This window comes from Rhipicephalus microplus, chromosome 3 (genome assembly GCF_043290135.1).
Source record: "Rhipicephalus microplus isolate Deutch F79 chromosome 3, USDA_Rmic, whole genome shotgun sequence".
Taxonomy (NCBI): Eukaryota; Metazoa; Arthropoda; class Arachnida; order Ixodida; family Ixodidae; genus Rhipicephalus; species Rhipicephalus microplus.
In genome coordinates this window covers 50,494,726-50,518,946 of record NC_134702.1, presented here as the reverse complement: position 1 = coordinate 50,518,946, position 24,221 = coordinate 50,494,726, and the positions used below count along the sequence as shown (strand labels likewise).

The 24,221-nt window shown below is 43.8% G+C and overlaps 1 protein-coding gene across 4 annotated transcripts; it reads left to right on the top strand.

Moving 5' to 3' along the window:
- Nucleotides 1-297: 297 nt before the first annotated feature.
- Nucleotides 298-22,693, top strand: LOC119174632 (uncharacterized). Of its 4 annotated transcripts, none has more exons than XM_075889546.1 (12): nucleotides 298-501; nucleotides 1,669-1,822; nucleotides 3,011-3,174; nucleotides 4,497-4,580; nucleotides 5,277-5,457; nucleotides 6,430-6,638; nucleotides 7,719-7,805; nucleotides 7,929-8,017; nucleotides 11,485-11,689; nucleotides 12,896-13,018; nucleotides 19,442-19,604; nucleotides 22,250-22,693. In XM_075889546.1, exons 2-12 carry the CDS (start codon nucleotides 1,734-1,736, stop codon nucleotides 22,401-22,403), a joined length of 1,548 nt encoding a protein of 515 aa, XP_075745661.1. In that variant the 5' UTR covers nucleotides 298-501; nucleotides 1,669-1,733; the 3' UTR covers nucleotides 22,404-22,693. The 4 variants fall into 4 exon arrangements, with proteins under 4 accessions (XP_075745661.1, XP_075745663.1, XP_037281519.2 ...); XM_075889548.1 differs by having other exon boundaries at nucleotides 322-501; nucleotides 5,301-5,457; XM_037425622.2 differs by having other exon boundaries at nucleotides 398-516.
- The last annotated feature ends 1,528 nt before the right edge of the window (nucleotides 22,694-24,221 follow it).

Sequence of the window (24,221 nt, the reverse complement as noted above, 5' to 3'; positions counted from 1 at the left end):
CGTAGTCACGTGACACAATAAAAACTGGTTTCGGCTTGGCTATGAACGATTAGAATGACGTCTGTGGCTTAAACATGGCGATAATGACGTAAATATAACGTTTGCAACAAAAAATTTGTAACCTAAAGTATTGTCAACAACAATAAAAAGCAAACATTTATATTTTCGCATTGTTTATTAAAACCTTGCCAACGCATTTACTTTTTTTTGTCAACAGCACAAACGGTTCTCTAATATTAGCTACTTATGAACGCTGGAGCAGTAACGCTGTGTAATTGGCGCTCTATATTTTTATTTGAATTAGTGTTTACGTCTAGCGTCTGGCACGTTCAATCTCCGGATGAGCTGATCGTTTCAACAAACGAACACAGCTGCGTTTCTTACTAGTCGGGGATTCCACAAAACGACCGCAAATACCGAAAGTTGTGCGCATTTTCAAGTGCTCTGCCCTTGAACGAAGAAATGATCAGCTGACGGTTTTAACCACGAACGGCCACTCAGGTCAACCGAGTTTGTGTGTGGTTGCACGTTTTCTATCGTACTTTCGTTCTTTTCTTATATCCTCAAATGTGCTCACATAGATCCAAAACAGTTACGCAGTCAGCTGAGTTGAGATGTCGGCTGGTAGCTCACTAAGCATGAAAGCTGACATTCGGTGGATACAGAGAAGAATCGAAGACGCGTTTGGCAGAAAGAGCGCTAGAAATTACAGGGCGCCATAAAATAATTCAACATGAAGGAAAAGTGTGCGCTGCTGTAAATAGGTATATCTTATTTCGGCGTCATGTGTTTCCTTGTTTTGCAATCGCGCACGCGATGATCGCCTTCGAGACCGATAACAATCAAGTTTCTTGATCGCGGTCGATAAGTTCAGTCGCTATCATAAGTACCCCTGTAATAACTGCGAAGTCTGCCTTATAACGATCACTCCAGCTATCCTTGATCTGGGGAACTTTCATTACGAAGTGGAAAAATATATAGTGGCCGTTGGTTTCAATAAAGAAAGGCTTAAAATATTTCCATTGACCCGGCTGTTTCGGTCTAGATATGTATTTTATGAGGATGACAGTAAATTTATGGTGGGGCATTAGTACACCGAACATAGCCTGCTCGTCAATCGACATCCGTTATCATAAAGATTTAAAAGTCCACTTTGTCGCGCGACTTTAGGGCGTTAATGCGTGCAAGCGTTGTGCCATTTCAATGTAAATATTAAAAATATTAACTAAGATAGGCAGTTTTCTCCGCTAGTTCCTGGCTTAAAGTGAGCATTGCGGGAGAGTTCACGCTTTTGGCTTTTGTCACTAGCTGTGCTAGAGTTGTTATATAACTGCCATCATATTTTATTAGATGCAAGTTTTTGCGACCTCCTAAAGCAGCATTTGATAAAAATCTCCCTTGCGTTCATTAATTTTTTCTCAAAAACTGGTGGACTGAAATATTTTGTTAAAGCATAAAGGTATCCATATTGCGTAAGTCCCATCTACAAACCACATTTTTTTTTTTCTTCTGCAGTTCAGTGCATGTACTGATTCGTGCATAGTATATTCCATATTGGGCGTGTGTATTCCCAGGGACCATGAAATGTTCTGTTTTCATTACACGTTAGTGCATAATACGTGAACTCGCCATGGGTACGGTGATAATCTCAAATTGGTTGTTGCTCAGGAAAACGATGGGACAGAGAAAGAAATGACTTCGGACAGCTACATAAGCAATTCCGATGCATAAACATGACCGGTGTTGAGGAGACATCTTCATCTCAGACGGATGTGTCGAATGCAGCCAGTGGAAGCAGTAGCACATCTGACAGCCTATCCAGGTACATAGTCTGCATTGATATCACCGTGGCCGCCATTCTGGGGCTGGTTCTAGATGCTGGGCACGCTCAAACGGTGACATCAGATCAGTGACGGTGCCCCTCGCGTTCCTTTGTAATAACCCCCTTGGCAAGGCTCGCGAATAGAAGAAAGTGGGGAGAGCACAAAATAATGTGCGTACTCCGTGCCCTCCGCTTGCACTGACGCTCTCTAATGAGATATAAAAATTGGGAAACCCCTAAGGTTCGCTTTTGTGAGTTGAACGCTCTAGCAATATCCTGTTCATAGTGCACACTTCAAATGCATAGTGCATAAAATCTTTTCGAACTTGCTATGCACCCACTGCGTGGCGTTGAAGAAATAGGTGCAGTAATGTGCGTGCCTTTTGTGGGCTTTGAACCATGGAATCATTATAATCGCATGTTCTGACACCCAATGGCAATGTACGCTTGTACCATGCATTATTACTGCAATATTTCATCTTGTATTGTGTAGCCCCTTAACCGATCTGCAGTGAGAAAATAGATAAATGAATAATAACAATGTTGTGCATGGTAAATGTAACCAGAAGTATGACAGGCAGGAATAATCCTGCTAGTATTATATTGTGGAAAAAGTATCATTAGGATGTATAAAAAAAGATGTTCAGGTTGTTAAATTTCGTGCCCCTTGAAAGAAGTTGACTATCTCACGGTTCAGTTCGGACACATTCTCGTAACATGACGATCAAGCCCTATGGAATTTTTGGCTATGGTATTCTGCAACTGACTGGAAGGTCAAAGGTTTAGTGCCCTGCTGCTGTGGCCATATTTTGATAAGAAATATTGCAAAAATGTCAATTATTTAAACTGGGGTACTTATTAAGGAACTCCAGGTCGTCAAGATTATTACGGACTCCTTCGCAATGATGTCTTTTACAGCCCCATTGCCACTTTTGTACATTAGACCTATTATTATAACAAATAAAATGGAAATGATGATGCAATTATTTAAGGGCTTAGAACAAGAACATTATGGTGATGTGTCCTAAATATGTTGTCGTATTAGAATCTGTTGGTTAGAAGCATGTTGCTCACACGCATTGTGGTGTCTTTTGCACGACTAATGAACCGTGAATTCGTAACATGAACATGATTGCAACGATGCTTTGTCATTACTTTTTTTTCCTCCTTTGACTTGCATTGTAAAAGCACTGCTTTCAAGGAAGAACAGCAGAATGTTTACAACGAAGTCCAGGGGACGGAGCTTTTTGACGCATATGATGACTTTGAGTCCTCTGACCCTGAAGACATCCAAGCAACGATTTCACGAGAGTCACCTTCCCCCTGCTCAAAAGGAAGGAAACGATGCTCAGGTCGGCTTTATGCATTGCTAACGAACATGTTTACCTTTTCTAGTGGCTTAATGGTGACCGATGATTGGTATTGGAGAATGGTTAGCGAGATGATATAGAGGGCAAACTAGAGTGCGGCGTCCTAAGAGGTACACCAGTTAGATAATGGAGGTAATAATGTTGAAGTTTTGTTGAACATCCAGTAGCTGCATAATACAGCACTGCATGCAATCATGTTCATTATTTTATCACACATGCTTCAGAGCGAATTGGCCAAATAGAAAAATGAAAACTTGGTGTCTTTGCATACTTACTGGATATGGCTTAATGAAGATGACCAAAAGGATTGTGTGGAACACACAGCATAGTCACAGAGAAACCTGGAGTCACAGAGAAACCTCTCGTAAAGCTCCTTGTAAGCGTCCTTGGGGCGGCTCTGGCAAGTACAGCTGCAAAGTACCTACTACCCCATAAATCGTTATAATTTTAAAAAGTAGGGAAATGCCCAGTATGCCTTTATTCATCATTCTGTGGAGGTGCGAGGTACCCATTACGTTCTTCTAAAACGTTATGTACGCTTCATTGACGCTGTGGCTGATGACAACGAATCAACGAAGCCCTCTGTAATACGTAGGTAGCTCTAAAAACCCACTCGTTGTGCAGTTAGAATTTTATGTTGCGTGGTATTATTTTACTTTTCAATACCATGCTGTATTGCATCTGTTAATGATTCTCGGTCCGAAATAACGCCTACATACAGTCTTCTCACGAGGAAGTTTGAAGCAGTGGCATGACTATGTGGTAAAATACTTGTCTGGTATGCAGACTACCTCGGTTCAAATCCCACTCGATTTTTAATTTTTTGTCTCACTGTGCACTATAGAAGTTATCAACACTGGCAGCGGTGGCAGCAGAGCCACAGACAACTATGCCACCAAACTTGGCTGTTGTTGTTCTCTCACAACGGCTTTCACTGTAAAAGAACGAGGCTGTTCACTGGCTAGACACTCAGTTGCTCATCTGCCATGCTTGTTTCTTCATCTCTTTTAATATTTTTCATTGTTACTGTAATATAGAGATAGTGTACTAAATCTCCAGTGTTTCCCTTGACTGAATTTTTTTAACGAAATGGCACTTCTTTTTGTGACGTCAGTTTATTAGTGAAGACGTAATAGTTCAGCTGTCAATGCATCTGTTCATTGCTTATCTGCTTGGGCTGTAGTAATTTTTGAATAAATATTGATCCAAGGGTACAATAACATAATAATCATGAAAACACCAGCTGCCTTTCATTGTTTCCTGCTGCTGCTTCTGGCACTTAACAAGCCATTCCTGCTTTCCAGCTAAGCACAGAAAGAGTAGGAGCCGTCACAAGAAACGACACATTTCGAGAACGGCGGAGTCCTGCAGCGAACCATCTTCACCACGTATGTTTTTTTTTTTTTTTTGTTCATACATTTTCTTATTTGCATTAGCCTTAAGAGACAACCTGACCTATGTCCACAAAAGCGCTTGACTAGAAGAAGATCCCGTCAACGTCTCTTGCACTTCCATGGGAAGTTTTATATATATATATATATATATTTGTAGTACTTGACCTATTAAGATAAACGAGGATCTTTCTGTGGTAAAAAAAAAAAAATTGGGCAGTTGGCACGCTGTTACACCCCTTTACTCCATGGGTGAACGGCGTACTGTTGCCAATTGGTTTTCACGCGGCAGGTGTCCCCCATACAATCTAATCGTAGTTCAATAACTGAGCTCCGTGTTTCAGGAAGGCAAATGTCTCACGGTGCAGAAAATCGAAAACACATTCACAGCAGGCGACGTGCTTTGACCAAATTATCTGTGTTGTACCATTTCACTTGTACTTTGAGCTCAGTTATGTTATAGAATACAGATAGCATAACAGATCAGGACCCTTAGATTTCTTTATGAATAGGATTCACAGAAAATGAGTGGCACTTTAAAATATTCGCTAGCCTTTTTAACAAACGGTACACAACTTGCACTTGCTCCATGAAGTAGCCAGAAAAAACGGTAGATTGCTGTGAGCTTTCCGGGCAGTACTAGCACCGCCTTCAATTAAGCCAACTCTACTTGCCATCTCTTCCTTCCTGCAGCTTACGTGCGACCACTCATCACAGCCTCAATGCCGACTGTGTCCGCAACCTCTCCGTCCGAGCAGTGGCTTTTGCATTACAAGAGGCTCAAGAAGGCAAAGTTCAAATGCACACTGCTACTTGGCCACCATGACACTGTGCGCTCAGTCGCTGTGGACCAGAATCTCGTTGTGTCTGCAAGGTTAGTCTCTGGGCTTCTCATTATTCCTATAGTGCAATAAGACTTTATAAGTCGGCAGAATTTCCTCCTCAAAGGCGAATTCATGCAAGCCATGGGCACCAATGAGCATGCACTCTAAGCAGACATTAGCTAAGCAGGACAGCTGGTGATCCAATCTACGAAGAACATTGCTAAGCACATGAGCGGGACTATTCCTGTATGAGTGGAGGCACTCGGCTGCTGCCCTTTAGTCGAGGGTAAGGGAAATAAGTTCTGCTTAGACATGCTGCATGAAGGAAATATCGGTGATTATGGAGAAGAGGTAATGGAAGTGGAGCAAAAGAAAAATGGAAAAATGCGCGTGAAAGAGATAAATTATCTGTTAATTTGCAGGATGAAGTTAGAAAGGGAACCCACACAGATTTCTTATAGAGAAAGCTTCCCAGTGGACAAAAAATTTCAGCCTGGTGCCGGATTTGGACCTGAAATGACATGATCACCATTCGAGCTAACCAGAAAGCTAGCAGACCATAGAGCGCTGGCAAATTAAATGACCCATCGAAGCAGCTATTTAAAAAAATTTCTATTAGTGAAGATAGTATTAAAGAAAATTGTTTTTTTTTAATAAACAAATGACGTTATTGCTCGTGTAAATCTGAAAATGGCTCCATACACACAGTGCTTCCAACTGTAAAGTTTAGGCAACAGTGCAACACTGTCTAACTACAATTGCGATCCCCGGTAACATAAAAGATCGTTGAAACGGTAAAAAGAGAATGTGTGACTCAATGAAATGGAGTGCAGAATCGCTGGACAGTAAATGTTGCCACCCAGACAAAGGCAAGTCCGCTATTGAAATTTTGGTCCAATGACATTTCCTGTTCATAAATTTTTCCGCTGCAGTTGTGCACAACCCAATTTGCACTGTTTCATTCTCGCACTGCATGGATTTGCCAATGAATTGAGAGAATTCACTTCAGACATCCCTTTCAGTGACGACACCACGCTAAGAGTGTGGAGCGTGCAAGCCGGCAGGGAACTCTGTAGTCTGCGTGGGCACACAGCGTCCATCAATGCCGTCCTCCTCCTGTCCTCTGAACAGACAGAGTCGCTTTGCTACCGAATGGGACGCCCCCCAACATATCGCCTGGCTGTCAGCGGTTCATCCGACGCCTGTCTCAATGTGTGGCTTGCTCTCGAAGGTGTGTTTTTTTGGTATGGCTTAGGAATTTCCTGCATGAAACAGTGTTGTCATTAGCCTTTGTTCATTTGGAAGTCATCAACATGTATAAAAAAATAATAATTATTATTAGGTGCCTTGTTCCGAAGTCAGCATTTTTATAGTAGTATTCTGAAAGCGTAGACATTTGGGCAAGTCGATAGATTGCGTCTTGTCAATTCAAGTGATATGCAGTTGGCACTGTACATTTGTATGTACTTGTTCTTTTTGATAAAATTTGTTTCAAGTATGCACTTGTCCGTGCATGTTCTTTTTTCCTTTGCTTTAGTGTGTCATTGTAATGTCATCAAAATAAAAATCTCTACACTTATTCATCACTCTGTAAACATATTGTGCTGTTTGAAATGCTAATATCAGAGCTGGGTGTATGTTGTATTTGCTTAAAATTTTATCATTAATGTGGTCGCCGAGCCAAGTATCATGATGCTATGTCATAGTTCCACATAGTATTGAATAAAATTTTGAAGTTGAATTTGTAGGGTATTAAGTGCCAAAACTATGATGCGGCCATGAGGCATGCTGTAGTGCGGAGCTAAAGGTTAACTTTGAAACGGTCATATTTGCATTTCCGCTCATTAAAATATGGGCTGTATGGTCAGGAAGTCCTTTTTTTTTTGCTATACATATGTACACAGAAAAAAAAGGCACTTTTTTTTTCGTAATATAATACGACGTGTGACGTGTACGAGTGTACCACATGCATGACTTGCTGGATGACACTAGTGCATGTCTCCCACTGTGATTCAGTGCAGCTTTTTTATGATAATGAAGCTTAGCTGCACTATATTATGTTCGCAATGATGTTTACCTGTAAAAAGGTGATCATACTTTTTAAATACATGTCACCCCCCATTTTTGAGGAACAGCAACCAGGACATTTTGGTTTTAAGGTTATGAATCTGGGCTATCCACTGCAGAACATCATTTTGTTTCATGTAGTTATGCGTATGACTAGAAAAAATCTGACTACATATAAGTACCAGCTTGTTTGCATGCTTTTGAATGCATGTTTAATAGCTGCATAGATGCATCTCTCTTGCAGGGAAGCTGCTCAAGTCGATGTACACCTACAATGCCATCACAGCTCTTGCAGTAATCACCGCTGACTGCCACATTGTTGTCGGCACAGGTTGGCGAAGCACTGCAGTCATTATTTTTATTTTGTTTGTAGAAGCGAATTTGTTTGAGTGTTCATTTTCAATTTCTTCAATGTTCGAGTCAGTCCATTTCAATGTCCGTTTCCACTTTCCAGAAGGAGGTAAACTGGAAGTGTGGGACGTGGCGAAAGGGTCTCCTCTCAGTTCGGTCATTGGGCACGATGGCATAATTGTGTCCATACAGGTACGTATTCATTGCAAACATAAAGATTCGTAGTTCACAATACTACTGCTGAAAGTTGTGGGGTTGCACGCGCAACCCATCGTCTTCAACATGGCGGCACCTCAGCTTCTCGCTACGCTTCCAAGCGTAGTGATGATAGGCAGGCTTGTGGGAATAGTGAATTTCAGGTTCGAAGTTAATTCAAAGCAAATAGTAATTTTGGTCAAATTATTTCGAATTCAACTTGTATGTATGTCATAAAAAAATGAAATATTTATCGTGACCTAACTAACCTGCACAATGTTTTTTTTTTTTTTTCAATTAATATAGGGTCTCTATTCAAATGCCTTTTTTTGTTTGTTTGAAAATCCTACCAATTGTGAGTAGTAGCGAGATTTGAGTTTTAGTAGGATGCGAGAACGAAATGTAGCAGTTTAAAATTTTTAATACTATAGAGCATATAAGCTATCATAACAACCTTAATAAAATAAATGAGTTGATCTGAGGGTAATATGTTAATTTAAAGGGGCCCTGCAACACTTTTTCATGTAGCCATGGAATGGATTCACTTAAAAAGCTTATTGCCGCACGAATTCGCCGCCGCAAAATTTTTAGAAGCCGTCCAGTATGAGCGAAGTTGGAAAGATTTGTCGCACGCTGCAATTGCATTCTCTATTCTCGTCCCAACAGCTGGAAGCTAAGCAAGGAAAGATGGTAAGGGGCAGGAAAATACGACACTAGTGCCTCGTGACCTTGACCACTTTTTCTCTCCCCCCCCCCCCCCTTTTTGTCCTCAAATACGTGGTCTTTCAGTGCGATCGCACACGTACGCGTGGACAAGTGGTGGCCTCCCGCGGAGGCCCCAGTGATGATCGGGCGCGCCATGTTCAAATCAGCCAATGGCTGTGACAACTGATTTTTAAGCTTGTAGTGTAATTTGCCGAGAGAAGAGAGAAATATTTAGCTGACTTTTGGGAAATTATCGTGAATAGCAGGCCACGTGCTGCAATATAATATTTGGTTCGCGTGTTTTTAGTAGCCTCAACTACCGATCCGCAGGGTTTTTTGATCATGCTCAATAAGTGTTGCGGGGCCCCTTAAAATTTTAAAGGGGGCTTTGGGGCAGAGCAAATTTGTCTTGGACAGGTGCTTTCACGGCTTAGTGCCCCTACACTGCAATGAAACCACCTTTAAGGTGGTTACACGCGGACTAATACTTATTCGTTCATTGCGAATACTTCGCAATTTTGAATAATTTAAATTCGAAGCGAAATCGAATACTCTACTATTCGTTCGAATATTCGAAGCATTCGAATATTCGCACAAGCCTAGTGATAGGGCTTTGGCCCTAAAGGGATAAGCCACCCACAAAAGGCTAGGCGGCACACAGGGTGTGATGACGACTGTAGAGCTCCCGACACGACTGAGCTGCGGTCATCACTGCTCCCGAAGTCGAAAGAACCTTGGGGGCCTAGGCGCGTGTTGTGGGCTGGAGAGGAGTCTCTCCAGAAAAGGGCAAGGAGGGAAACGGGGCATCTCGGCTTCACCCACGATGCAGGGCGCAAAGAGCTACAGGAGCGACACAGTGCCCTCTCTAATGCAGCCCCTCTAGCCCTTTCATGTGCAAACATGGCGTGAAGCCGAGGCACCTCCGTGTTGAAGACAGTGGCTTGCGCGTGTGACCCCACAATGTCAAGTAATAGCCAAAGTAAGTTTTGCAGACTATTATGCATGATAAAAAAAATGTGTGCTTCAGACTGTGGGAATTGAGGCTAGCCCACCGCCTTTGCACGGGCTTTGCCGCCTATTTTTGCCGTTCTCATGTCCTAACATGACTCCTCTCCTCCGTGGTCTGCCACGCTGGGGGAGCGGGGAGTGACGTTTAGCCCCACTCACCCGGTAGCAGATGTCGACTGTGGCACCATGCGCAAAGTCTCTCTGGACATTTTGCGCGTGCGTGTCAGGAGCAAGTCAGAACCTCTCCCGGATGACACAGGGTAAGCACTCATTTCTTTTCCGTCTGTCGGCTCCGTTTGTTTGGGGCTTGTTTGGACTTTGCCAAGGAGCATTGCGCCCGTGGCGAGTGCTTACCTTTTGTCGTTGCCCCTTTCTCCCGCTAGGCCAAAGAGCAGTGCAGTGTCCTAGTGCGTGGTCATACTATGCCGACCCGTACCTCTCGGAAGTCAACTCAAGCAATGTTTTGCTCTCGATCGAGCGACCGGGCCCTTTTGTCCTGGTGTCCCTGTGAATCACTTTTGCCCGCGGAGACGTGCTCGGGACACCCTGCGTAGTTTTCTCGCCCGTGGTGTAGATAAGCCCATTTGCTCTCCCGCCGCGCCTTTTGCATCGGGCTCTGTACTGCATTTTGGTTTTGCCGCCGACAATAAAGTGTTGCGACCTTGAGCAGTACCATGTTCTTGCCACGGCGAGAGTTAACGCATGCCCTGCAGCTCGCTGAGACCGAACCCACGCTAGTGGCCATACTCCTTAGGGATACGTGTACACTACAAGACTGACCTGCTGACTAAGAGTCCACAGACTGACAATGTGATTCTAGGCTGAGCTGTTTTGTTAATGGCTTTCTTGCCTGTTACTTGTGGTGCAAGTGCGACAACATTACCTTTGACACTTAGGCCGAAATGACATAACGACTGTACTACATTTTTTTCCTTTTCCTCACTTTGCAATTGGTCACAGTATCACCTTCATGAATGACGAAAACACGGCAGCCTGACGTTTGAGGTAATTCAAAAGTAGTGAAAAGACTGAGTGAGTCGAGGAGGCTGAGAGATTTGTGTGCACTGTCGTCCTGCATGCCTAGTGCTGGAAGTCGTGTAACCTCACGATTTTGAGGTGCATTAAAGGAAGAAGCGGTAGTACTTGGCATTTACTCCCATCCACCTGCACTTTTTGCTGCACTCAATTAAGATGTATTTTTGTCTGCCTGCGCATGCATGGCACCATACTTGTTAGTTTACTCAGTGAAACTGAAATTCGTACATGAGTGCCTAGTACTTTGCTGTTGTTATCAAAATAGCTTTGCTTTTTGAGCGAAACTGGTACTTTCTTGTCATTTAATGCAAGAAATCTTACGTGAATAAAAAGATACCATCAACACGAATCAACCACAACAATTTAACGTCATAGAAACTTGGTGGAGCACACATAATAGAGCAGCTACTGTCGTGTGTATAGTGTGAAAAGAGAAGCAACTTGACAGCCAGATTATTCCTACCACTCAGAATGTGGCAAAAATACTTGTAACGAAGATGAAGTAAGCTTTTAATCACCAAAAAAGTGAGACCAATTATCATAATCTTAAACATGTGCATTGCTAAACATACATCTCATGAATTCGTTGCTCAGAGCACTGTTCTGCTGCGCTGTGAAACAAAGGGAACAGCCAGAAAACGACTCACAACAGTTCTCCAGAATCGGCTTTGGGTTTTTTGGCCAAAACAGTCTATGTGCTTCTTTTTGCTTGCCAGGTCGACTGGACGGACACCGTTTTCTCTGCCTCCTCCGACGGAAGCCTGAAGGTGTGGCAGTGGCTGTCAAACGAGCTGTGCGCAGTACAAGTGCACGATGCCGTCGCAACTGAAAGCTGCCAAATGCACTGTGTGGCAGTAGATGGCTCCAAGATATTTGTGGGCAGGGATAGTGCGAGCGTTAAAGTCATTGACTGGGCTTCAGGTGAGTTTCCTCGAGTTGATTCTAGTGAGGTGTAGACGTGCCCTACAATGCACAAACTTTGTACACATCTTGCAGCACAGTGCAATATATTGTGACAGTGCAATGTTTCGTTGGTTGGTACTAAAGTTTTACAAAAGTTTCGTTGTAATGAATGAGCGGCCATGTACCACTGATGTTCTGATACAAAATTTTAGTGTTCCTTTTTTTTTCTTTTTTTTTCATTTTTGGACTAGAAAAGTAGCATGATGCAAAAACAATATCAATTCACAATAATCAATCATATTTGCTTTCGCATTATGCCGCAACTACTATTTCTCCTTCTGAATGGAAGCTTTAAATAGATTAGCTCCTTTTCTACTGTGTACTTTTTTTTTTACATCCACGTTATGCCCCATAATTGGGAAATTTTAAGAACATGAACCTGCAGGTTTCGCAAGAAGACTCCACTATCTGCTTGCATCGTTATGTATAAAAAGTCAGCAGGACCTGTACAGTGAATCATATTTGGGCATCTTTATACTTACTGTACATCTATATATATGTTCCATTTTAAGCTACCTTGGCTGTTTAGATGTCATGTTTTCCTGTTTATCGAACAAAAACAGATTGATTGACGACCTTGCCTACTAGACTGCTCAATACTGGCCTTCAGTTGAAGTCTAGCACCATTTGTTTTGAAAGTTCTGTTTCAAGGCTCATTTAGAGGCCAGGTATTTTTCCGAAGGTAATGCGAGAAATGTCCTGTTGACTTTGCCTTGTGGTGCTTATCTCTGTGTGCCCATTGAGAAATGACTTGTGCGCATTTTCGCGCTGTAATACGGAATAACATACAAGGCATACCTTAAAAAAATGTCACAGCAGAAGAATACAAGAGGGAGTAATTAATTGGGCGCAGCAGCTTTAGCAAGCATTTGTGGAGAAATTTGTCAGAAACACTACTTTTGAATTTCTCACTGCCAGCAATACAGTGTGGAGATCCAAAATTATTATTAATATTAGTTAGTTAATATCGCCTATTAGTTAATAGCATGATGATTCTTTAGTGACAGTAAGTGAATTGAGGATTGAAGGATTAGACAAGCCCTGCACGTTGAGACAAAGCTTAGAGAATGGTTGTTAATGTGATTCGTGAAAAATCTATTCGCTGGTTTGTTCTCTCACTAAGTAAATAGGATGACATGGTGAGCTTTTCTTTTTCTTCATCAGGGAGAGTCGACTACCTTAAAAACCACCCTCATGATCACGGCTTTGCAAGAGCAGTTTACGTCAAAGACAGCCTTCTCTTGTTGACGTCGTACGACAGATATACTGGAAACAGTACCGTGAACAGTAAGGAAATCTTGTTTGTCAGTGTAGAAACATGTCACAGTTTCATGTTAAATGATTAATATTGCATGTTTTTGACTATATATAGCCTCTACCAGATCACTTTCACAAAATTATGGTGCGCTAAATTTAAATGTGTTGTCGCATTTTCTGCGCATAGCGATTCTCACATTTTGTGGAGACGATAAGCGACATTAATGTGATTAGCTGTCTTATGATAGGCGTGGAACTTGTGAAATTCTTGTTGCCATTATGATGATCCTCCTAATATCGTCATGCCACTCGTGAATAACGAGATCTTGCTGGCGCATAAACACACCTATAAATTGCCAATATCGCTGCCAGCCACAGTTCCAACATAGTGTCACGACCCAGTAGTACATTCTGTGATCGCTACACCTCAGTTTAAATTCTCTGGCAACCTCCACTACACCTACCAGCTCATATGGAGTTTCGTTGCAGTGACTACACATAAATCAGCGTTATTGAACAGAAAAGTGCCCATCTGCTATTCACAGAATGCTATCGGTGTAATATATTGGTTGTGTAATCATTGTGTCAAATCAACACATACATTCTTTGGCATGGATCACAAGTAGGTGCATATGAATACATTCACAGTTCCAAAGCCTAATTTAACCCAGCAGTTCACAATTCACTTTTCTAGGTAGGTATGCAAGATCCTTTAGGGGGCAGACTGGTTTTAGACATTTTTTGTTTATTTCTTCAGTGACCTTGATCAAACTGCCCAGGATTATGCAATTTTTGCAATTTTTTCTGCTGATTTCAAATATTTAATTAGTTTTCCTGTAACTCATCTTGTTCCCGAGATAATTTAAGTTTGCCCCCTATTATTTAAAGCCGCCATAGAAAAAAAAGTGCTTAATTAAAAGTGATATTTAAGATATGCCAACATAAACTAATGATTATAGAGTGAAATTATGGAAGAATTTTTTGTTTTTAGGCCTTTACTTGTTATTTTACAGCAAAATGAACTATCCATTTTCAAAAGCAGTAAGAATTATGTTACAATTGTGATTAATAATTAATTAAAAAGGCTTGTGTTCTAAATTCTGCTCCCATAGTTGCATTCTACACACAGGTTTCCACTGCAAAGAGAATTATTTTTGTACCTGCCCTGGCTGCAGAGATATTGAGGCCTCAAAATTGGATAGTTAGTCCTAAATGTACTTTTTTGAGAAAAATGGAAAAAACTGAAAACACACAGTTTCTTCAAAAAGCAACAATCATGGTGTGCATGTTTTGCAATCCTCATAAAAGGCGCTCAAAAATTGGTAGTAGAGCTTTAGACACAGGTGCTGGCAAATTATAAAGAAGCCTCAAAGTCGGTTCCCCATTTTTTTGCAGGTTCTGCATGTTAACAGCACCAAGAATTTGGACAGTTAGAATGGCATTACAAAAAAATTACCACTTCTGTGTGTGTGAAAGTTTGCATACAGATAGAAAAATGCTTGCAGAAACCAAATATGTCAATTTTCAAAACTGAATTTTTTTGTCACCTTTTGGTCCCAAAGAGCAGTCTGCCCCCTTAAAGCGTGCTTATTGCATTCAAAGGCTGCATTAGCAGTGGTTCTTCTTGATTGCAGAGTTTTGCTTGGCAACTATTACTCATGAGTCATCTTGGACTTGTATTAAAACAAACCCACAAATCCGAGTCAGTCTGCCTGAACAAGCATTTTGGCGAGTCCGAGTGAGCCCGGCTGAGTGAAATTCTTGCGACATTAATAGCAAGTAGGGTTGAGCAGGATTTTGGTGCGTCTTAGTGAACTTGGCTGAGCAGAGTTTTGTCATGTCTGAATCCAAGTGAGTCAGACTAAGTGTAGTTGTGGTGAGCACAAGTCCAAATGAGCTCTCGAGAAATATATATATATATATATATATATATATATATATATATATATATATATATATATATATATTGTTATGGCGTTTATTAGCCGGCACACAGCGAGTCTACACAATGGTGACAGTAACAGCCAAGCACGGACTCTCCGCACGAGCGGCGTTCTTTTTGGGCAGACCCACTAGAAAGCACTTGAGAGTTCGACCCATTTCAGTGTTCGGCGGCTTCTCTACAATTACCCCGGGGTCGAAGAGGGAGCCGCCTGGCGACCTAACAGCTTGTCATTACGAGCGGGTCATAGTAAGCCTTCAGGTGCTCCACGTTGACTATGTCGCGCCCGCGGCGGCGCATGTCCGAAGATTGTTCAATTGGCTTGATAAGATAGTTGACCGGAGATGTGCGCTCGATCACACGGTAGGGACCTTCATATTTCGGGAGTAGTTTGGAAGAAAGGCCAGCTACAGAGGTCGGGATTAAGAGCCATACAAGGGAACCAGGAAGGAACGTGGGCTCAGAAGTGGCGGAGCCATCACGAATACTCTTCTGCCGCTCTTGCTCATGCGTCGTAAAAGTCTTCGCAAGCTCGCGACACTCTTCAGCAAGCCTGGCGGTCTCGGAAATAGGTGTACACTCAGATGGATCCGGCGTGTACGGGAATATCGTGTCAACGGTGTGTGACGGGTGCCTTCTGTACAGCAAAAAGAAAGGTGAAAAACCAGTCGTGCTCTGAGGGGCGGTGTTGTAGGCGTAGGTAACGAAGGGCAGTATGGTATCCCAATTCGTGTGGTTGGCAGCGACGTACATCGACAGCATGTCGCCGAGGGTGCGGTTAAAGCGTTCGGTCAGGCCATTCGTCTGCGGGTGGTAAGCAGTAGTTTTGCGATGGACAGAATGGCACTCAGTGAGAATGGCGTTGACGACTTCTGACAAGAAGACACGGCCTCGATCGCTGAGAAGCTCCTGGGGTGGACCGTGGCGCAGTATGAATCGATGTAGTAGGAAGGACGCAACATCACGCGCAGTAGCCGCAGGGAGAGCGGCGGTTTCGGCGTATCGCGTTAAATGATCTACGGTGACGATGGCCCAGCGGTTGCCAGTGGATGTCAGAGGGAGTGGTCCATACAAATCGATACCTATGCGCCCAAACGGACGGTCAGGGCAAGGTAACGGTTGCAGACCGGCTGGTGACATGTGTGCGGACGGTTTGCGGCGTTGGCAAGCGAGACAGGAGCGAACCAACTGCTGGACGTAGCGGTACATCCCGCACCAGAAGTAGCGTTGTCTAATGCGATGGTAGGTTTTGAATACCCCAGAGTGCGTGCACTGTGGATCAGAATGGAAGGATTCACATATCTTTGACCGCAGACTGCGGGGTATCATGAGTAGCCACTGCCGGCCATCGGCGTCGTAATTGCGCCGGTGTAGGAAGCCGTCGCGAATGGCGAAATGGTGAGCTCAACGACGCAAGGCACGCCTGGATGGCGTTGCGGACGGATCAGAGAGCAAGTCGATCAGTTGGGCGATCCAATTATCTTTTCGCTGTTCAGTAGCGATGATGTCAACATCAATGGCAGAAACAGCAACCGAGGATACTGAGCAGAGCACGTCAGCTTCAGGCAGAGGGGAGCGCGAGAGGGCGTCGGCGTCAGCATGCTGGCGTCCGTTGCGGTAGAGCACGCGGATGTCGTAGTCTTGTAAGCGAAGAGCCCAACGGGCGAGGCGGCCTGAGGGATCCTTCAATGATGACAGCCAGCATAGTGCATGATGGTCGGTGACGACATCGAATGGGCGACCATACAAATAAGGTCGAAACTTTGTAAGAGCTCAGACGATCGCCAGGCACTCTTTTTCCGTGACGGTGTAGTTTGTCTCGGCTCTCGTGAGCGTACGGCTTGCATATGCCACAACATAATCAGGGAATCCGGGTTTGCGCTGTGCCAGGACAGCGCCGAGGCCTACACCACTGGCGTCCGTGTGCACCTCTGTTGGGGCCGTAGGGTCGTAGTGGCGGAGAATGGGAGGAGACGTCAACAAATGGTGGAGCTTCAAGAACGCGTTGTCGCACTCTGACGACCACGAATTGAGGGGCCCGTTACCTCCGAGGAGCTTCGTCAGCGGTGATATAATCGTGGCGAAGTTTCGTATGAAGCGTCGGAAGTATGAGCACAGGCCCACGAAACTACGCAGTTCTTTGACGAACGCAGGTTTTGTTGCTGGCCACCTTAGCCGTTCGTATAACGACGAACTGCCGTCTGTGCCACTGTCGTCTCGCCCAGGTCCGTCTGCTTGAAGGTCTCCGTCTCCACGATGTCGGTCTCTGTCCCCCATGCAGCCAAGTTCTTCTGCTCATGAGCGGGAAAACTAGTCGTCGCAGTCCCAGAGGCAAGGACTGCGACGCTATCGCATTGTGAAAGCCCTCAGAGCCGCCCATCTAATGTCTTTGACGTGCTTGTGGACGGTGTTCATGCATCTGCTCTTATTGACACTGGAGCTGCGATATCAGTTATGAGCAAAAACCTTTGCTGCTTGCTTCGAAAAGCGACGACGCCGATTTCTGGACTGTCCCTTCGTACCGCTAGCTCACATCGTATTAATCCTACAGCAGATTGCACAGCTCACGTTGTCGTTCGGGACGTTCTGTATGTCGCCCAATTCATAATCATTCCTGCATGCTCTCATAACGTCATCCTGGGTTGGGATTTTCTCTCCCGCAACGACGTCGTCATTCATTGTGCCGCCGCCGAATTTGAACTCTCCCCCTTCTCGCATTTGACGCCAGAAGACGGTCCCTCGACACTCAGCAAGATTCTTGTGAAAGACGATACTATAGTGCCTCCAAGCTCGACGATGGGTGTATCGGTCTACTGCACCGGTCTCTCCGATACAATTGCACTCGTTTCGCCATCCTACCGTGCTTCCAGAAGGAGAGGGTTGCTAGTACCTTTCGCGACCGTGCAAATCACCCAGGGCAACGCCGCTATTTTGGTGACCAACCCATCCCCGTACACTGTTACCTTGGTTCGAGGGGAATGTCTCGGCAGAGTGGAACCAGTCGACGACGCACAAGTCCTGGACGCACCCGAAGACTCGCGTTGTCCCGATTCGCGTATCATCAGTGCTGTTTGTACTTCTGACCCATCATCTCCTGATGTATTTGGCCCATACATTGATGACGACCTAACGTCAGTACAGCGTTCCCAGCTTCTAGACCTGTTGCAAGAATACCGTTCTTCTTTCGATGTCGAGCGATTCGGCCCTCGGACAGTCCATGGGCGTCTCCTGTTGTTCTTGTTGCGAAGAAAGATGGTTCTGTGTGGACTACAGACGGCTCAATAAGATCACTCGCAAGGATGTCTACCCACTGCCGCGCATCGACGACGCAATTGACAGCCTTCACGGAGCCCAATGTTTTTCTTCTCTCGATCTGCGCTCGAGGCACTGGCAAGTACCCCTGGCTGATGACGCTCGACCGAAGACTGCCTTCATCACACCCGACGGCTTGTACGAATTCAACGTCATGCCGTTTGGTCTGTGTAATGCACCTGCGACATTTGAGCGCACGATGGACACCGTTCTGCGCAACTTGAAATGGCACACGTGCTTGTGTTACCTTGATGACGTTGTTGTCTTCGCTCCAGATTTCTCCACCCATCTCCAACGTCTAAAAGAAGTTTTCGCACGTGTGAGCAATGCCGGCTTGCAACTAAATCTGAAGAAGTGCCGCTTTGCAGCGCGCCAACTTACCATCCTAGGGTACGTCGTGTCCAAGGATGGCATTCTTCCTGACCCAGCCAAGCACGGACTCTCCGCGCGAGCGGCGTTCTTTTTGGGCAGACCCACTAGAAAGCACTTGAGTGTTCGACCAATTTCAGTGTTCGGCGGCTTCTCTACAATATATATATGTTGTGGGGATGGGCAAATATTCAGGCTCTTCTAATATTCAAACAAATGTTATGGTATTCGATTTTGCTTTGATAGTAATATAGATTATCGAAATTTGGAAGTATGAACGCATATATGTACACAAAACCGCATATAACACCCTGTAAAGGTGGTTTCACTGCAGCTTAGAGGTTCCATGCCAAGAAACACATCTAGAACAAGTTCTCACTGTTGCAAAGCCAAATTTTAAGTTCAAGTGTACAAATTACCCTCACCTCAATAACAATTAACAATTCTTTAAGTACAAAGCATATCTGTGCGAAGTATAGTTGTTTTTTAATTGTAACATGTTGTACTAGTTATGAATTGCACCTTATTGCTGTACACATTTTGCTATAATTCAAAGTTGCTTCTACTTAACTTTGAACCAATAAAGTGAAATTAACACGTTCCCACTGCTAATTAAAAAAAATTTTATGCAAGCTAGTTGTGTCACGACAAAAATGCTTGTTTTTCTTAATAGTGTGATATATGCACATCGATTCGAAATAATTAGACCAAATCACTGTATGCTCCGAATTTGTCTCGAACAGTTACTATTTGCCCGCCCCTTGCAAGTGAGTTCCATTTGTTTTGCCAACTCATGGCCCTACCTGAAGCACACTTCCTTTGCGATCTAGTGCGGACCCTCCCTGGTGGTGCCTATGTTGGAACGCTGAAGTGTAGCGGGCAGGGCAGAGTCATCGCCCTGGCATCTGACATTGTGGAGCGGAAAGTTCTCAGGATTGTGACAGGAGGCACGACCCTCGCCGTCTGGGACTGGACGCCTCATGAAAATAATGGGCAAGTACAGTTGCTCTGCCATTAAGCAAACTGCACACAATCCTTGCATAAGAGAAATGCAGTTGCAAATGTACTGGTTAAACCCCCACCGGATGTACCAAACAAGCTGCAACATTATTTACTTCACAGTTAAGGTTTGCAGTTATACGAACAGTACTGCAAAGTAATACTTTGCTGTAATACTTCGCATTATTAGAACCACTACGCCTCATCACACCAGCGTCGAAGACAACCGTGAGGCAGTGCCATACATCAGAATAAGGTTTTTATAATGCAATAAATACATTTAAAAACATTGTAAAAGACTATGTCTACTTAGGGCAGGTAATAACCGCAGAGCCGAACCACGAGATTGAAGTAACTAAAGGAATAAGAATGGGGTGGAGCACATTCGGCAAGCACTCTCAAATTATGACAGGTAGATTGCCACTATCCCTCAAGAGGAAGGTATATAACAGCTGTATCTTGCCGGTACTTAGCTACGGAGCAGAAACCTGGAGACTTACAAAGAGAGTTCAGCTTAAATTGAGGACGACGCAGCGAGCAATGGAAAGAAAAATGGTAGGTGTAACCTTAAGAGACAAGAAGAGAGCAGAGTGGATTAGGGGACAAACGGGGGTTAAGGATATCATAGCTGAAATAAAGAAGAGGAAATGGACATGGGCCGGACATGTAGCACGTAGACAGGATAACCACTGGTCAATAAGGGTAACTAACTGGATTCCCAGAGAAGGGAAGCGGGTTAGGGGGAGACAGAAGGTTAGGTGGGCAGATGAGATTAAGAAGTTTGCGGGTATAAATTGGCAGCAGCAAGCACAGGACCGGGTTAACTGGCGGAACATGGGAGAGGCCTTTGTCCTGCAGTGGACGTAGTCAGGCTGATGATGATGATATACATTTAACTGTCGCAAATTAAAAGTCATGAAGATGTCATTAATTTAATTAGCTATGTCACCCATTACAATGTGCACTCCTGCGGGCTCATTAAAATTGCTAAAAATCATTGTTCACAAACAAAGTCAACAGTTTAGCGCATTGGCCCTAGAGGCTATAGTATAATCTGTGCTGCAGTTAAGGATGCATTTTAGTCCCTTACCTATTTGTGCATAATAATATTGGTATTACCAGTTTCATTGCACCATAACATTCCAAGCAAGTGCCTCCCCCCCCCCCCCATTGAAAAAGAAAATACGAAAAAAATTGGAGGGGCGGCCCTTGCTAGGTCGCGGATCAAAACTAGTGTTGGCGTAGAAGAGCCAGTAAGAATAAAGAACACGCACCCTTGCTCCTAATCAAATGCTTTATATACATGCATACACAGTTTTCATCTGTTGAATAAGAACCGTGAATGAAACAGAGAAAATGGCGGAAAGAGAAGTGGGGAGGAGGCACATTTGAAATCTCCCGAAAAATTAACGCGGGCACTTGCTTGAGTAAAGGACCTCGCTCAGAATTTCATGGCATAAAATAAACATACTGCCTGAAGCCCTGTCAGATTTAAAGGGCCACTCATCAGATTTGACAATTTTGAGCTGACAAGCACAATGCGTAGATGAGGCGCTCACGATCACGTCTGCCAAAATTTGCAACGCTACGTGCCGCGGAAATGGGTCAAATTTTAAGATTAACGCTGCTCCCCCTTTCTTTTGCGGGCGCGCGCTCCGAGAAAGACTGCATGATGTGCGCGTATGAATGGCCCTACGTACAGGGCAATGCAGTGACGTTGGTCCTCTACGCAGACAACTATGCTCCGACGTTGCCAGCAGTGGCACTTGACATGGCGAAAATTATTTCACGCGACCTGCGTAGTTTATGTATTTGTTGCTTGAAAAGATTAATAAATTTCTAGATAAATAATGAGTGGAATAAAAAAAAATGTGAGCGTACTTTTTTTTTTCTTTTTTGCCCGTGAATTGCAACGAGATTCGAGGTTAATGTGCCGGCGTTTCGCATGCGTTCGTGTCTCCGCGGTGAGCGCATTGAGCAGACGACAGCGGTAGAACGCTCCTACGCGTTTGTGCACTGATTGTGCTCATCTATTCTACCGTGTCGTGACCCCGTCTAAGCCAGCGTTTTCAAACCATCCCGCAGGAACAGGTGGTAGACCTCAAAGCAAAGCTAGTCAACAACAATTAAAAAAAACGTTGCTCGCGTACATGGGGGTTGGGCTTGTTAGGGCACGTCATGCGCACATGACCTCTTGGTCGGATGCCGTAGGGGGTAGAGAAGTGATTTGGCGTGCAAAGGCTACGCGGAAGAGCGGCAAGGGTTTCGAGCTCACCTCCTCTCATTTTTGTTTCGTGCTGCTTCAAAAAAAAAAAAAGTTTTCTCAGCTCGTAATGAACCGATTAAAAAACTTTTCGCGACAAAATGTTCCTCATCGAACACCCAGCAACTTCCTTCCATGGTCTAACTAAAATTTGATATGGGGCCTGGTGAGTGGCCCTTTAAGTTTACTGCTGCATCGGCAATAATGCATTGTGATGACAGGAGCGGCAATCTCATTAGCAGCCTGCTGCTTTTGTCCCATCCTCCTGCCGTAGACAAAAAAAAATTGACCAAGATGCTGTTGTTTTCACTAAGTTTTGCATATTGATGAACACACATGCTGTGCAAATTTTCATGCAAAGTTCCTTGTTTTGCAGCGAATTTCCCGTACTGTTTCTCGAGGCATTGGCAGAGCGTCCTCAGGAGGATGACAATGGATCGAACAAAAGCAGCCTCAGCCCGGAAAGACAACTGATGCTGTATCAAGAGAATGCTCAGACTGCTGATGCAAGCTGGTGTAACATAATGTGATCCTTCTTTCTCCATTTCAGCCTCAAAAGAGATACAGTCCTCACAGATTTCAGCGACATTTTTTTTTTAGTTTAGCAATTGCTATGAGCGATTGCTTGTGATAGCCATGTCATGTCACTGCAAGTCTGGCTGCTAAACATTATATTGGCTCCGATATAAGTGACAGATTCGAAATCACGCTGATAGGACATGAACTGTAATCACTGGAAATTAGAGTATGTACGTTACCTAGACCTCAACTTTTGAGCTGCAATGTGTGAGTACTGTATACGCTGTGAAATACACTCAAATCTCATTATAACAAAACTGCATCTTACATAAAAATGAGTTTGTTACACCCGAAAATTCGTTATAAGAGTATATTCCTAGCACTCTATCGGTTGCAAGACTATTCTGCATTTACTTTTGCTATAACTGATATTTCGTTATATCCGGGTTCGTTATATCGAAGTTTGAGTGTAGGCCACATATTTGTATGTCCAAGAGCAAATCTAGATAGTTGCGTGCACTACACCGCTCCGCAGCTTAAGCAGTGTGTTCATCTGTGTCCTAAGCGAGTCGTAAGCCTGCTGCACGACTGCTTTAGCTCAGTTCTCGCCGGATCAGAGATCCGCGTTATTTTAGTCAAGAATCGACCCAGTGATCTTGCCCATGTGCATTTTTTTACGCGCCATTTTTACCTCGCCCTTTTATGCAGCCACATGTGCGATGATATTTTTGGACAATAAATGCGATTACACCCGTGTCTCATTTTTCCTGAGTGATGCTGCATACCTTCTGTGGGGGGGGAATTGGCTATGTTTCGAGTTGTTAGACTGAGGTTAACGAGGCCCGGGGTCAGTAGTAAATTTAACAAAAATGTTAATAAAAAGTGACATACTAATAACTTATAAAAATAGCCTGAAGCAATGAAAAATTCTTCTTTGGCTGAGCTGACATATATAGGGTTCTAGCGAAGAGGCTATCCAAGGATGTTTAGTAGGCTTGTGTGAATATTCGAGTGATTCAACTATTCGAACGAATACTAACACATTCAAGTTAGCTTCGTTTTTAATTGAAATTGTGCAAAATTTCAAAGTATTCCAATTGAACAAGAAAGTGCGCACTTGTCTGCATGTAACCCTCCTGTAAAAGTGGTTTCACAGCAGTGCAGGGGTGCTAAGCCATAAAAACATTTTTTTAAATGTATATAATAGGGGAGTGCAAATATTCGAAATTTCAAACTTTTGTCAAATAGTGTTTGTTATTTTATATGCAATGAATATTTTACTATTAGAACTTGCCAAAAACAAAAATAGTCGTCATCAAATCGTAAGTGCCCCTTCAGATTTTTAATATGCTTCCCCTTATACTCGTTTTGCGGCAAAGCTGCCGTTCAGGCTCCGCTATGGAGCCTGAACAAGAAAACGCACCATCAAGAAAACGTCGTTGTCAATGTAGAGATAGTAGATGTGGGGACTCGATAGGATTGCCACTGGTGGCTACTTTTTGCCAAATTGGCGAATTTGAGAGGCCCGTGGCGGCCTAAAATTATGAATGGCGACATGGCGAATTTTGGCCGATTTTTGGCATAGGCCTCCACTGAGCTATGCATTCTATACGCAGTGTTTTCGAAACGAATGGGAAACATCTTTGCATTTTTTTTTAGTAGTTTTAGGCGCTCCACTAGAAGGTTCACTTTAAGCACAACTCGGTACATCTGTCCTGTTTCTCAATTCACCTATATCCTCAAAGCGCTGGCGTACGGCGCGTCCACCAGCAACATCTCGGCAAAAGTTACGTCATCGGAGTGATTTGCGTGCCATGAAGCGGTGGTTT